At 44.2% G+C, this 14,529-nt stretch overlaps 2 protein-coding genes across 3 annotated transcripts in view; one reads left to right on the forward strand and one right to left on the reverse strand.

Moving 5' to 3' along the window:
* The window catches only part of inppl1a (inositol polyphosphate phosphatase-like 1a), a 25,663-nt gene extending 18,209 nt beyond the window's left edge, over nucleotides 1–7,454 (forward strand). Inside the window, exons 17-27 of the mRNA XM_061072712.1 lie at nucleotides 409–497; nucleotides 606–687; nucleotides 863–952; nucleotides 1,852–1,965; nucleotides 2,365–2,541; nucleotides 2,633–2,788; nucleotides 2,964–3,048; nucleotides 3,801–3,887; nucleotides 3,997–4,765; nucleotides 5,156–5,289; nucleotides 6,193–7,454. Coding sequence (XP_060928695.1) covers nucleotides 409–497; nucleotides 606–687; nucleotides 863–952; nucleotides 1,852–1,965; nucleotides 2,365–2,541; nucleotides 2,633–2,788; nucleotides 2,964–3,048; nucleotides 3,801–3,887; nucleotides 3,997–4,765; nucleotides 5,156–5,289; nucleotides 6,193–6,289 — 1,880 coding nt within the window. The 3' untranslated portion in view covers nucleotides 6,290–7,454. The remainder of the gene's footprint in view (nucleotides 1–408; nucleotides 498–605; nucleotides 688–862; nucleotides 953–1,851; nucleotides 1,966–2,364; nucleotides 2,542–2,632; nucleotides 2,789–2,963; nucleotides 3,049–3,800; nucleotides 3,888–3,996; nucleotides 4,766–5,155; nucleotides 5,290–6,192) is intronic.
* A 3,111-nt stretch (nucleotides 7,455–10,565) lies between these two features.
* On the reverse strand, nucleotides 10,566–12,989 carry phox2a (paired like homeobox 2A). 2 transcript variants are annotated; one of them, XM_061073675.1, is made up of 4 exons: nucleotides 12,767–12,980; nucleotides 11,179–11,379; nucleotides 11,119–11,138; nucleotides 10,566–11,060 (listed from the first exon to the last, which is right to left on the reverse strand). In XM_061073675.1, the coding sequence occupies exons 1-4, from the start codon at nucleotides 12,978–12,980 to the stop codon at nucleotides 10,566–10,568; spliced, it is 930 nt and encodes a 309-aa protein (XP_060929658.1). The 2 variants fall into 2 exon arrangements, with proteins under 2 accessions (XP_060929658.1, XP_060929659.1); XM_061073676.1 differs by lacking the exon at nucleotides 11,119–11,138 and having other exon boundaries at nucleotides 11,192–11,379; nucleotides 12,767–12,989.
* Nucleotides 12,990–14,529: the final 1,540 nt, after the last annotated feature.

Below are 14,529 nucleotides of genomic sequence, written 5' to 3' on the forward strand. Positions count from 1 at the left end.
TTTCATTGTGCACAGGATAATATTTCTGTCAGAGCAGGATTAATAATTCAGAAGAAATCAATTAACAGATGGTTTCTGCAGAGCTTTAGTGATCTCATAAACGCAACCACAGAATGAATGACTCAAACTTCCCAAAAGCACCTGCTCTCCATGTTGTTGTGTCCCTGTGATAATTCACCAGGACCACTTGTTTTCTTAGTTCTCTGTAAAGACCCTAGGAAAATTTACAGAATGATGCCATTCAGCCATTGCTGACAACCCATAGAATACAACACTTTCTGTTGAGTCATTTTGTACCCCTATCACTTATGCTTATAGTCATCATTTCTTAAAGTAACCATACGAATTATACTAATATCTCATACTCATAAAGTTCTAACATGTGAATGTTTGTCTTATTGCTCGCAGCGGAGGAGGAGATATCTTTCCCGCCCACCTACCGTTATGAACGAGGCTCACGGGACACGTATGTTTGGCAGAAGCAGAAGGCCACAGGGGTATGTGGTCGTTTCTCAAACAATATCACACATGCACTTTGTTTCCTATTTCTGGGAGTGGTCCTGATTATCCTGCTGTGTCCTCCTCTACTTTTCTGTCTGTCGTAGATGAGGACTAATGTTCCATCCTGGTGTGACAGGACCCTGTGGAAGTCGTACCCAGAAACACACATTGTCTGTAACTCCTATGGTGAGATCATTAGCAGAAGAAAAATACTCAGTACACATTTGTATCAGTTCCCTCTCCCAGAAGTCAAATGGTATAGTGGCTAATTTATCCTCAGCACTGTAACCCTCTATAAGATGCATGCTGCGTTTTATAGGATTATGGACAAGATTAAAGTACACACTCTTTTCTTTGTCAGGCTGTACAGATGATATCGTGACCAGTGATCACTCCCCTGTCTTTGCCACGTTTGAAGTGGGCGTGACCTCTCAGTTTGTCTCCAAGAAAGGTAGAAGTGGTTCAAATGAAATTCTTTGGAATATACTTTTTGTGTCATTATCTTTTCACCTCTGTCTGTTTATTTGGTGGTTGGTTTGTTTGGTTTTAGGCATTCAGATGCAAAAACTACTAGACATATACCATAGAAACTTGGTAGAGGGATGTGGGATGGGTCAGGGAAGAACCCATTCAATTTTAGTGTAGAGCCGGGATTTTTTTTTATCACTTTCCTTAACATTATTATACAAGACAGTCTTCGAGCTTTTCTCAGATTTCCCCAGGGAAATATTCATGGATCTTGATAAAAACATATGTAGGGAGCTTATATCTATGAGTGTGTTAAATTTGGTGCACGTTGATTGAATCTAGAGGGAACGTTGTGCCTTGACTCTACTGAGTACCACTCTCATTTTCTCGATACCCTTTGTATATCTTCTCCTGACAATCGCTCTCTCAGGCTGCAAACAGATAATTCGGCCATAACGTCAGATTTTCTAAGCAGGTGATGATTCCTTTCAGCTGAAATCTGGACAGTTCTTAATGTGCTGCTGTAATCTGGTGATTACACACAGACTAGAAGTAAACAATGAGTGAAGATGAGCAGAGGGAATAATAAACTGCAGCCTGCTACTCTGTTTGGTTCTGTGCTGCAGTAGCATCAGAGCTTATGTATTCCCCAATATTTATTAAAGTGAATGCCTATTTTTACTTGTTTTGAAGAGCAAATGCTGTCACACATTATGTGCTTTAATTCTTTCATTACTGTGTTTTCAGTTTGTGGGTATTGTCTTAATTCTGGAGCACTTAAATATATAAATGATTATTTGATAGATTCTTTGCCACATACTCAGATCTTTCGATTCTTCTCCTCCTCCACACCCTCTCTCTCTCCACCTGTTTCCTGTGTAGGTCTGCCGAAGTCTTCAGAGCAGGCTTACATCGAGTTCGAGAGCATCGAGGCCATAGTGAAGACGGCGAGTCGAACCAAGTTCTTCATCGAGTTCTACTCCACTTGTCTGGAAGGTGAGAGGAACATGTCTGCACCTTCTGCAGTGAACACATCTTCTTCCACAGTGTGACACAGTGTGTATCCAGCAGGAGTGACAGCACAGACGGGGTTTCTGTGACACCATGTGGATGTTTCAGAAACCCTGTGGATGTGAGTGGGTGTAATAAAACTGTGTGTGTTTCTTCTTTTCAAATCTTCCACCCTCCCTCACTCATCTCAGGCAGTCAGTATACCTTTAAACTAGAAATCCATTTTGACCTGTGCTGTTTCCCCAGCTTCCTGTCCAGCATGTACTTTTGAATTAAATGCAACAGAAACATCTCCCTCCTCTTCTCCCTTCTCTCCTACCCACCTCCTCCCCTCTGCCCCCTGCTCCTGTCCTGCTTCTCTCTCTCTCTCTTTCTCCTCTGTAGAGTTTAAGAAGAGCTACGAGAACGACAGTCAGAGCAGCGACAATGTCAACTTCCTGCGGGTGGGCTGGTCCAACAAGCAGCTGACGACGCTCAAACCTCTCCTCTCAGAGATAGAGTACCTGCAGGACCAACACCTGCTGCTGACGGTGAAGTCGCTGGATGGATACGAGTCCTACGGTAGAAATTGGTGTTTTTCGTCTGGATACGCAATTCTTTGAAATTCTATCTGGTTTCTTTTACGACAGTATGTGTGTTTCCCCCGTGCTAGGAGAGTGTGTGTTGGCTCTGAAGTCAATGATAGGCAGCACATCTCAGCAGTTCCACACCTACCTGTCCCACCGCGGCGAGGAAACGGGAAACATCAGGGGGTCCATGAGGGTCAGGGTCCCCGCTGAAAGAATGGGAACCAGGGAGAGACTTTACGGTGATTCACTTTATATCTAGATGTCTGTTAGTGCACTGTGTAGACCTGAGAGGAGAGTTAAACAGTACAGACAGTATTTTGAAACAGGAAGCACTTGAAATAACAATGGACTTTTAAAGATCAATTATTAACAGTTTGGTAAACTCATTTAATAACTCTTATTGTTCTATTTCAGAGTGGATCAGTGTGGACAAGGATGAGACAGGCGGACCTAAAGGGAAAGGCTCGCTGGTTTCCAGAGTGGGACATGAATATGTCAAGTCAGTACATGATGCTCTTTTGATTTCCACTCTGTAGATTTATAGTAAAATGCAAAAAGCCGGGTCTTGTTATTTTCAGAGGAGATTATTCTGCATTAACTTCAATTTGTAAATCTAATTTGCAACAACCATAATCAAAGGAAGGAGGTTAGAGTTAATGTAATGCCCCATAATTGAGTGGCCCTATGGGGTGGACAACTCATAAAATCACTAACCAACATTGACACAGATCAACAACAGGAAGCCTTTAAAACAGCTGAAACCTTGGGATTTATTAACATTTTACACAATGTTAAAATCCCAGGCTGAGTCCAAGCAAAACCAGCTTGTCCCCACACTGGAAGCCTCTTCTGGTCCTGACACACAAGGTCTTAAAGAACCTCAGTTTTCTGGCCTGGTGCACCTCATTGATGACTGATTTGTTGAATCAAGGTGGAGCTAGAGGAGAGACAAGAACAGCAGAACATACAGCCAACACAGTTTGTGTAAAAAAATTTCCCCCTAAATTTATTTTCAGTTCTGTCCTTTTTTTAAAAAACCTATATCATAATATCGTAACATAATAAAAGCCAAAAAATGACTTAATTAACAGCAAACGCGCTCCCAGGTTAAATTTCTCCAGTATTGCTCTGTGCTCAATTAGCTGATGAATAATACATGTATGATATTGTGAGGCAAAGTAAACTGGCAACTGGAACCATAACTTTTTACGTAATATACCAAATTCCTACTTGGTTCCTTAATTCCTGCAGGCCGTCTGTGGTTCGTAAACCGTTAGGAGAGCTGAGCAAGGTCAGTGAGGAGGGAGAGAGGACCAGCAAGGAGGAAACTGCTGCAAGGTACAGACACACTCATGTGTTTCACACTCACACACTGAGTCTTCCAAAGGACTACACATGAAAAGGAATGAAATCAACTCTCTGTTCTGCTGCTTTCTTTGTTGCAAAGACCTAAACAAGATGCATCAGAGGGCGATTCATCCGTCAGCAAGAACAGCTACAACAATCCTGCCTACTACTGCCTGGAAGGAGTTCCCAACCAGTCTGCAGCTGCTCTCTCACCCGAAATTCTCCCCTCTCCTACGTCCGCTAACCCCCTGGCAGCTAAAGCCCCTCTCCCCTCAGCTGGAGCTCGTACCAAACCCCCGTGTCCGGCCTCAGGACCCCCTCAACCACGCAGGCACCTGTCGGGACACCCGGTTCGGGCTATTAGCGAGGAGGGCTCCTCAGAGGACGATGCAGGCGCTTGTGTGGCTGGGGCGCAGGGTGGAGGCGTCGGGGGAACAGTGGGAACCACGCTGAATCGACCCCCACCTGACTTCCCCCCTCCTCCTCTCCCTAAGGGAGCCCTGGAGATGGTTGCAGAGGCGGCCTTCCCCAAACCGCGGCTCCTTTACCCGGACCTGGCTGAGGTCAGGATCCCGGCGGCAAGTCCCGGTGCACCGCTGGGTCTGGGGGAGGGTTTCAGGAGAGGAGGAGGCGGAGGAGGAGGCGGCGGAGGAGGTGGAGGTGGAGCAGGAGCGTTGGACGACCAGTCCTGCTCTGTGCTCCAGATGGCAAAGACTCTGAGTGAAAGTGAGTTTCCTGGACCTCCTCCACGGGCTCCGTCAGCTCCGCCTCTCCGAGGGCAACCGATGGGTTTGGGTCTGGAGGCGTGTCGCACCTTCCCCCCCCGACATCCCATCCCAGAGAGCATCGCAGAGGACATGCCGGAGGAGGTGGGCGGCTCGTTTAGCTCCTTCTCATTGGTCAGTCAGAGAGGAGGTTAAAACTGTGACACTTTTGGATTGTTGATGTGTTAATATTTTACTTTCTCACAAACACACCACCTGTCTACTACTTGGACATGACCTAGATATTGTGTCGACTGGTCGTACTTTTGTTTTTTAGATATTTTCTGACTTACCTGTTTATTTCCTCTTATATTTTAATCACAGTTCTAGTGTTTCCTTCTTGGGGATGAAGTAAAACAGCCCAACCCAGGCTCACATCTATCCACTGATTGTTAGCATACGTTCTGTGGCAGCTTGTTATTACCTGAGATGTTCCTACAGCAGTTTCTGCAACTTACTGTTTTGTTGATCCTGCGTTACGTCTCTTCCCTCCAGGGACTTTGGGCCAGCAGTAGTTCCTCTTTGTCTGTCGGGGATTCTTCAGTAGGAGAGTGGCTGCAAAGACTGGGACTGGAGAGGTATGAGCAGGGCCTTCTTCACAACGGCTGGGACGACCTGGAATTCCTCAGGTACACACACTCACACACTCGTAAAACCCCGAACCTTGTCTCTCCAAGTCTTTTAGATAGATAGATAGATAGATAGATAGATAGATAGATAGATAGATAGATAGATAGATAGATAGATAGATAGATAGATAGATAGATAGATAGATAGATAGATAGATAGATAGATAGATAGATAGATAGATAGATAGATAGATAGATGGATACTTTATTAATCCCGAGGGAAATTCAGATCATCCAGTAGCTTATACAGTTAACACTTAAGCACCACACTGACATACATACATAAATCACATACGGAGAATATATATACAGATACAGGATTGCAATGATGTGATAGTGTCAGTGTCCAGTAGGGAAGTGTTCTTGTGCTGCTGGAGTGGAAAGTACAATAAAATATATATATATATACATAAAACAACAAAAATATATACATATATAAATATATAGGAATATGTAGTGGTAAAGTCCGTGCATGGGCTAGTATAGCCTGTAAAGGGATGGACAGTTGGTTGGTATATAATAATGAGATGAGAAGAGTAGAGAAGGGGATGGCAGACTTCTACGTGTATGACTCCTCTTTTTCATCCGGAGATATTTGTATTCTTACAACGTTGCGTCCGTCACATGTTAGAAACCTTAATTTATTCCTGCTATATTCTCACAAAGACTTTCTGGATATTTTACTAGAGGGCAGCAAAAGTTGATGAAAATGTCCAGAGCAACTGATATTTGTGTTCCAGCCCCTCTGGAAAATGTCAGGAAAAAATCCGGACTTCAGTGCATGTCTGAAAGCAGCTTGAAGGAAACACTTTATACACGTTTCGACTTTCTTGTAGCAGTTATTCTACTCAGTGTCATATGTGTCAAACCTTCTCACTTATGTTCCCTCTATTACAACTCCAGTGACATCACAGAGGAGGACCTGGAGGAGGCGGGGGTGCAGGACCTCGCTCACAAACGGATCCTGCTGGAGAGCCTCAGAGAGCAGCAACAGCCATAAACCGCAGCCCACTGGTCTGTGACTGGTCCAAACCGGCCCAGTGCTGCACCAGGTCCCAAAAGGCCAAGAATCGCCGCTGAACTGAGCTGGAATGTGCCAATTGATGCCAGACTGTGCCTTCTGAGAGAACTTGCACTCTGTTTGTACTTTCAAAAACCAACGTCCCTTTTCACATCGTGTACTGTATGCGTCGCTGTGCTCGTGGCCTTATTTAATGATCGTTTCACTTCCTAACCCTCGGCTTTAAAGCTCAGCGAGAAGACGTAGGACGAGGTGATGAGACACGACTCACACGTGGAGCTGATGTGTCCATGTTGCCTCATCACCTCTAACCTGCCGCTTCAAGCTATGTTTAAAGCTCGTCTTTCTTTCCTTCTCCCGAGAGGAGCAAGAGTTTTCTCACAAATGGGAGATTTCTGACTTTCAAGTTTAAAAGCAAAATAAGAAGAGGGGGGGTTCATTTGAAACCTGAGCTTTGAAAAACACCCTGCCTGTGTTTTGTCCCCTCAGTTCAGACTCTTTTTAGCGACACTGTTTTTCTCCAAGTCTCAGGTTTGTCCCCGGCAACGCTCTCACATTTTGGAAACTCTCAGGAGTCATTTCGACCCACAGCCGAGGAACCCCCCTCACTTCTGTGATGGAGGCAGACAGGAAGCTGTGACCGGAGAGGAGACATTTAAAATATTCTACTCTTGTGAAGACATCTGGGCCACTGTTAGGGAAACAGTGGCATTTATTGTCTAAGTGTCTCTGCGTGTATTTAAGGTTTTTATGTTGTTTATTTTACGATAAAGGGAAAATAGAGCAAATCCACCAAACCTGCCCTGTTGGAGCACAAAGAGCCGTAAGGTTTCGACACCGCCCCCCCCCCCCCCGCTGTGTGAGTTGCTCATTCAACACTAACGTTTCAGTTTTGTTTTCCAGTTCTCACAGATTTTCATTTGTTTGGAGATACTTTAACTTAAGTGGAAAATGGCACACCGAGCACGATGTTCTTGGTCTGGTCGAAAACATTAAAGTAGTGAAAGCAATAGCATCACACTTGTAGTAGAGGTAATAAATGCTGCACCAAATTTAACAATCATTACAAAATTATTAATTTTCACGGTTTAATTGCCAGTGAGGATTTTGAATCTCAATTTACGGAAGAAAACAAATTTTGTGTGACCAGTGAAAGGAGCAGTGTGAGAAGAATTGATTAACAGATCAATGCATGGTTATGTTTTTGAAGTTTTCCTAAACTATCACTTTATCATTGACTGTGAGAAACTGTCTTATCATATAGTGTCAAAATTTTTCCTACTTTACAGATTTGATTTGGTTCATAAATTACTAAATATTGACTTAGCATTTGGATCATTTCATATTTTGTACACATGGAAAAAGATGTAACCTCATAAAACATTATAAACCGGACAAAACTGTCACAGATAGCTTGTTCACTGATCGCCCAGCAGGTGGTGCTACTAAACCTCCTCAGTAGATACTGACTGCGGAAACCTTGGAGGGGACAAAAGACCCAACCAAGAAGTTTCTACTCTTTCTATTTTTTAAATTAATATAAGTTGTTTTTACACAGTTAAAATCTTAGCCTGTTAATATTCTAACTGCCTTTATTTACCCAAAATTTAAATCCTGCCTCCTCTTCTGCCTGTCAGACAAGACGTCAAATCCAAAAGCCAGTTTATTGTCATTTTAACAGACTTTCTGCTGACACCTGTCAATTCTCCTTCATCGAGGTGGATCACAGGAAAATGTTGTCCTGCAGCTAAGCACACAACTTGCTTTTGAACCTTTAGAATGATGTAAACACATTTGCCACGAGACGACTTGGGAAAAGCAGAACTCTAAACTGTTATTGAAATTGCTGTTTCGTCAATGGGACTAGAATAGGATGAAACTGCAGCTTCATTCACACGCCCCATTGAATTATGTTGCTAACGTGCGTTGTTAGACTCAGCTACTTATGTGTCGTCTAATTGTTTAACAGCCATAATACAGAAAATGTGGATCTTCTGTTCCGACTTCTTCAATCTAATGTGTTTTTTTAAGCCTCTTTGGCCTTTCAGTGTTCTCAGTGGTGTGTGAGTGAGAGAGAGAGAGTGTTTGTATTTGTGTGCATGAGTGGAAAAAATTATGCTCTTGTTGTCTGTCACACATTGTTCATTAGTTTATATGTAGTCTCCTCTGTTGGTTGTGTTAACTTAATGCAAGTTGTTCACCCGTGTAATATTTTTTTTTCAATTAAAATCTAATATCTTTCCTTATTTTATAAATATACTCATGTCCTTTTTTCTTTTGTTGTTGTCATCTGCAGGGAAACTGTGAGGGACAAACAGTTGTGGTCCGAGAGAAGTAGAGCAGCATCAGTCAGGGAAAGAAAGAGAGAGAGAGTACTGTGAAATGAATATATATAGTGAGAGTCGTTCATGTTTCCAGGAAAATCTGCTTTTTTGAGTTTGTTAAATCTTGACTTTGCACGATACACAACATTCTCATCATTTTGTGTCACACACAAGAAACAAGATCATGGCACACGGGAGGCTGTGATTCCATAATGTAGCTTTATTAGAATATTCAGAGTAGTGCTATAACCTCACCAGAGCATCTGTCGATTCCTAGTGTTCATAGACGTGTTGGTCTGCGAGACAGATGCTCCGCAGTGAAATAACTCTGCAAAGCAATGTGAGAGAAATCAAAGAAAAAGCTACCTAATATTTATATTACTAATTACAGGATTTACACTTACAGAAATGTATGGAGCAGTTCAAAGAAACATCTTCTCACAGATATAATAAAAAATATTAATAAATACATTTGCTTCCCTTATTTTAGTTTGGAATAGATTTCTCGAGTAAACCGTACCCAGAAAAGAATCAGCTCTGAAATCCAGATGTTTCACGAGCAACTTTACAAGGTGAAAGAAAGTAGAAACAGCCGCTGCCTCTTTTTGCCTTTGAGCAAAATGGAGACGAGGGTGGAGGGGAACAAACTCGGAGTGTTAATGGACACAGTAGAAAACTTCTGTTGATCGTTACATATTGGTCGGTTGCAGGAGAGTTAATGACACTGGGCTGATAACGTTGATTTAGTGAGTCCAGTAAGAGTTCATCACCACAGACACTGAAGCACTGCAGCCTGCAGAGCACACTCGTTCACTCCCATCGATCCAGCAGGTGAATAAAAAAAAACCTTCAGTCAGATGAGAAGTGAGAAACCAGTTGTACGATGATACCAACGATATAGTTCAGTTATAATTAGACAGATTTTTTTAAGGCTACACTCTGCTCGGAACCTTCCTCCACCCGAGCAACAAGGATCTAACCGTGAGCTGAAAACGCCTCGAGTTCTGTCTCCTTCCTGTGCTGAAGTCAAACAAAGTTCCCAGTGCTCGACACAAAAAGGCCTGATGGGATCATAAAGCCAGGGGGAGGAGGAGGGGGTCACATTGAGAATGAGAGTGTAGGGAAAGAGGAGGGGGGTGTCGGGATTTGATACAGTAAAGAAAGAGGAGGGGATGAATTGCACTGGGGAGGTTTCTGGTCTGGACCCGGCTCCTCTAATTGGATTTATTTGGCGGCCTCTGTTTTTGCTGGACAAACAGATTGAAATGGGGGACCCTGTTCTTACTGGTGGGCGTCTGTGTGTCGGGGAAGTTGTGCTTGTGTGGGTGAAAATGTTGCTTTGTCTCTGAGGGCGATGTTTAGATTTCTGCTCTAAGTCCGTACCTGACCTCCATGCTCATCAGAGCGGCTGTGGTCCAAGTGCATTGCAACACAGTGAGTGTGGGAATGTGAGTGAGAGGAGAGCACAGTGTGTGTTTGTGAATAACCAGATGTGTGTATGAGTGAAACAAGTGACGCATGGTTTTTGGGCCGGACACACAAATATCCTTTTGACACTCTGAAGGTTTTAGTCGGGGAACAGTTAAAGTACATGAGGGGCTTTACATCATTAAATAGAGCTGACAACTCTGTGTCTTTTAGTCTGAGGACGGGTGATTTCTGGTCCATGTCCAGGTGGAGATCTGCAGGTTTAATGTGCACAGTTGCATATTCTGGGGAGAGAGAGACGGTGGCAGACTTGTGATTTTTTGTTATCTGAGTTTTGAATCACTTTTCAGAGGAGAATGGAGGCCTTGCTGAGCTACAGCCGAGTCCACCAGGGATTTTCTTGGTTATAATGTGTGAGTCCTGCCTCTCATCGGGAGCCAGGAGCTCGTCGCTGTTCCAGCAGGTCACACAATGTCTGTTTCTCTTTCCTCTCCCTCTGTGCTTCAGAACAGGTTCGTCTTGATGGTGGGGTTGGGTTTTCTGTGGAAGGACGACAGGACTCCGGCAAAGGGCCCGGTCATACTGTCCGCCGGCTGCCAGGCCTTCAGAACCTCCTGAGTCTGGACCGCCGGCTGGGCCACGGCCGGGTTGGACGGGCCCAGGCTGGACCAGCTGGGCGGCTTCAGGCCCTGGAGGACCGGGGAGCTGGAGGCGATGACGTAGCCGTTGTTGATGGGAGCCGGGCTGGGACTCAGGCTGGCCGGGCTGCCCAGGTTCCCGTTGGCCGAGCCCGTCAGGGAGGCCGTGCTGTCGGGCGTGGGGCTGCAGGTGGATTCTTTGGACTCGTCATCATCTGAAGAGGATCTGGTCTCTCCGCCCTTCTTCCCTCCGGAGCTGCTGCTGCCGGTGCTGCCCGCGGTGCCACCGGAGTTGTTGGCTTTGGAGTTGGCTGCACGCTCCTGTTTACGAAACTTGGCACGCCTGTTCTGGAACCAAACCTGGAGAACACAGACAGAGGGACAATCAGCTTTCCAGTGAAGATGGAAAAACAGAAACATGGAGACAAATGGTCCAGTCTTATATTCAGATTTGCAGTGATTCGGGTGAAATAAGAGCCTGTTGGTCTCACCTGTACCCGGGCCTCGGTCAGGTCTATCTTCAGGGCCAGCTCCTCTCGGGTGTAGATGTCCGGGTAGTGCGTCTCCGCAAAGACCCGCTCCAGCTCCTTCAGCTGGGAGCTGGTGAACGTGGTCCGGATGCGCCGCTGCTTCCGCTTCTCGTTCAGGCCAGACGGGTCCGAGAAGAACTTGTACGGAACTGAGAGAGAAAATTGAAATCGATTAAGTCGTTGGAAAGCAGCAACATTTATTCAGTGAAACACTGACTGAGGCCGTGGATCACAATGACGCGCAGAGGCCGTGCGTAAAAGGCGCAGGAGCCGCCACACGGTCCGATTCTCAAACAATGATCAGCTGTTTTCTTCAATCAGAAAGCGGCTGATCTTGCTCAGTTATTTCCAGTTTATATGAAGTGGATTTATTTATTGATAAAATGATTACATCGTGTTCGGATCCTATTAGAAATGACGATCGATAAAAAAGAATGTGTCCAAACCGAACTGGAGGCCTGCAGGCCGAGTTTATAACGGGATGATTTAACGGTAGCACCGGACCTCTGTATTCAGGAAATGTATCCGATTAATACTTTATATTTATTAATTCATGACTTAAAGAAATTATTTTTGTTTTTTGTGCTGGCAGGATTTATGGCCTTTAAGGTGAAAAATAATTTAGCACATTTACCGAAATTAATTAGTCTTCAAATATAAATAGAACCTTAGAAAATGTGTTAATGTAGGCTCTACATGTTTTGTAATAAAGGATTTCAAGTGTACTTGATCAACAGAATTTAAGTGGTTGTAATTAAAATGTATTTTAATGTATTAAAATGTATTTAGAGGAGCAGTAGAGTCATAAGACACACACCATTATTTCAGTTCAAAATCCAAAGACTCGATTAGCAATAAACTGTATTTCACTGCCTAAATTTAATTATAATATATAACTATAATTTTCTTTAGAGATTTTATTTTAAATGTTAAATAAACATTTAGAATAATTGCTCCAGCCTGATAGGAGGGCCTGTGGCCAACAGGTGTGTGTGTGTGTTCGTCAAGATTGATTTCTGTGAGCTCTCCATTATACACATTTTTGTAGCAATATATTATTTTTCTAATTAGTAACATTAGTTATACTATTAGAGATCTAATTAGAGAGCTTGCTAATTTATTTGCAGATTAATGCACATATTCATAGACAACAGTTCAAGGTTCACCTTTAAACATCTCATCATTTAAAAATTGTAATAACATTTAAAGAAATTAAGCATCTTATAAATGTTTTTCTGCATTGATTTGATTCTTAATCTCTTAATATTAATTCAAATAAAATCCGTGTAAGAACCATTCAGGCTTTATACTGTACAGGTCGATCATTAACGAAACAATTCAATATTTAACTTTAATATGAATTGAAATGGTGTTTTCCGCAGCTGAAGACAGAGGAAATGTCGGAGCTTCTTGTTTCCTTTAGCTTTTTAACAGAATGATTCACCTAATGAACAAGATGTCCCTCGTCCATATAATGTCCCGTTTATTAATATAGACCTTTATGTGGCAGAGCATTACAGATGGTGTGTTCTCTACCTGAGGAGTAGGGGGTGGGCTGGTGCTCCCGCAGGGCTCCCAGGGTGCAGCTGGCCGTGCTGAGGGGGGTGCAGCCCGGGTTGGAGAAGGGTCCGCTCCGGATCGGGTTGTACTGAAACGAGCTCGCCTGGCTGCAGGAGCTGAAGTCCGCGTAGGCCGACGCTTCCATGGCCGCCATGCAGGAGTCATAGGAGTTCAGGTAGGAGTAATCCATTTTATACATGGAGGAGGTGGAGGTCCGAGCGGCTGCAGGGGGACGTTTCTACCCCGGGAGACGGAGCTCAGAGTCGGCGTGAGTCTCCGGCGGGTCCCCGGTGTGGAGCTGGCTCTCTGCGGGTCTCCGGTCCGCTGCGTCACAAGGAGGCTCTCTGCTGGAGGTTCACTGTAAATAATCCAGATGTGTTATTTTCTTTTCCTCGCTCACTTTCTCCTGGTTCTCTCCTCTTCTTCTTCTTCTTCTCCTTCTTCTTCTCCTCCTCTTCTCTCCAGTTATTCTCTCTGCGCTCGCGCTCCGTGTGACAGCGCTCTGCGGCTCGCTCACTGTTTATAATAAACTTGGCTGAGCGCGAGACAATAGCGAGGCGGTGGTCTGTCGTTTCCATGACAATGACACCCCCGCCCCCCCCCCAGCCCCACCCCTCTCATCTCTCCTCCCCCCCACTCACCCACTGCACCGCCCAGGCGCTCGCAGGTGTCAGCAGTGAAATGATCTGAAAACTATTTAAACATCTTCTATCTGTGTCTGTGTAATTCTGATCTGAGGTCGCTCTGCGCAGATGTGACTAGAAACAACAGTCGCTGTTTAAATGATCAGATTCTATTTACATAAATCCATCCAAGTGCGTTTATTATTAATCAATCAATCACATTTTCTGGCTCTAGTCCATATTCACGAATCACAATTTGCCTGAACCAGGTTTGACTTGCTCTGCCCTGAACCCTCGACTCGAGGAAAGAATAACAAAATAAAAGACATGGGTGGGCATGAATGAGTGGAATCAGCCCATAAACTCTTCAGGTGTAGAAGATGATTTCTGTTTATGTAGAATCTGTGTCTCCCTGTAATAAACCATAATAATTCTCTTTGTTCCACTGTTTTAAAGAAATGCAGAACGACGATTCAAGCCCAGGAGCTGAGAAACAAACAGGACCTGAATCCACCGAGCCACGTCCTCCTTCATCCCCCCATTTATTCAGAAAGGACCTGGTCGCCATGATACTTTTAGGTTTTTAAATTAGAATATTGTTTTTGAGCTAGAGGAATGCATATCTGAAAGCAGTCCTATAATCCGCTCAGATTAAATGAGCAAACATCTATATGGAGTTATTGTGCTGGCTTTGTCCGGAGTTGGATGCATGCGTAACAAAACTCACACTCAGGATATCTTTCCCAATTCTGTGCTTCTGTGGAAATCTAAAGTGTCGTCGGTTTGCACTGAGCTTCTTCCACTTCACCTTAAGAGAACCGGGCCTACATGTACTAACCCAAACTGTATAATTCATCTATTAACTGGTGCGTAAAATCCGCTTTACGCGCAGGTGTGTGTCGGGTCCCAAACACTCGCTGCGTCAGAGACAAGTGCAGCTTGAGCCGCAGAAGTCTTTATGTGTCGAGAAAAGTCCAGATGTGACGGTGATTGTCGAGATTAAAAGCTTTGATTTGATTCCGATCACTTTTACGGAAGATGTCACCAGAGCGCGCGTCAGGTTGATGTATAGGACGAGAGAGGGAGCCGGCTGCGGAGAGACGACGCGACAGGATA

The sequence above is a fragment of the Limanda limanda genome, chromosome 6 (assembly GCF_963576545.1).
Source record: "Limanda limanda chromosome 6, fLimLim1.1, whole genome shotgun sequence".
In the NCBI taxonomy this organism is placed as follows: Eukaryota; Metazoa; Chordata; class Actinopteri; order Pleuronectiformes; family Pleuronectidae; genus Limanda; species Limanda limanda.

Coding starts and splice junctions, on each gene's coding strand:
- phox2a (XM_061073675.1), bottom strand. CDS start 12,980: ATGGATTACTCCTACCTGAACTCCTATGACTCCTGCATGGCGGCCATG. Junction 11,380..12,766: donor GCCCACCCCCTACTCCTCAG/GTAGAGAACACA, acceptor TTTCTCTCTCAG/TTCCGTACAAGTTCTTCTCG. Junction 11,139..11,178: donor GGTACAGGTGAGACCAACAG/GCTCTTATTTCA, acceptor TCTGAATATAAG/ACTGGACCATTTGTCTCCAT.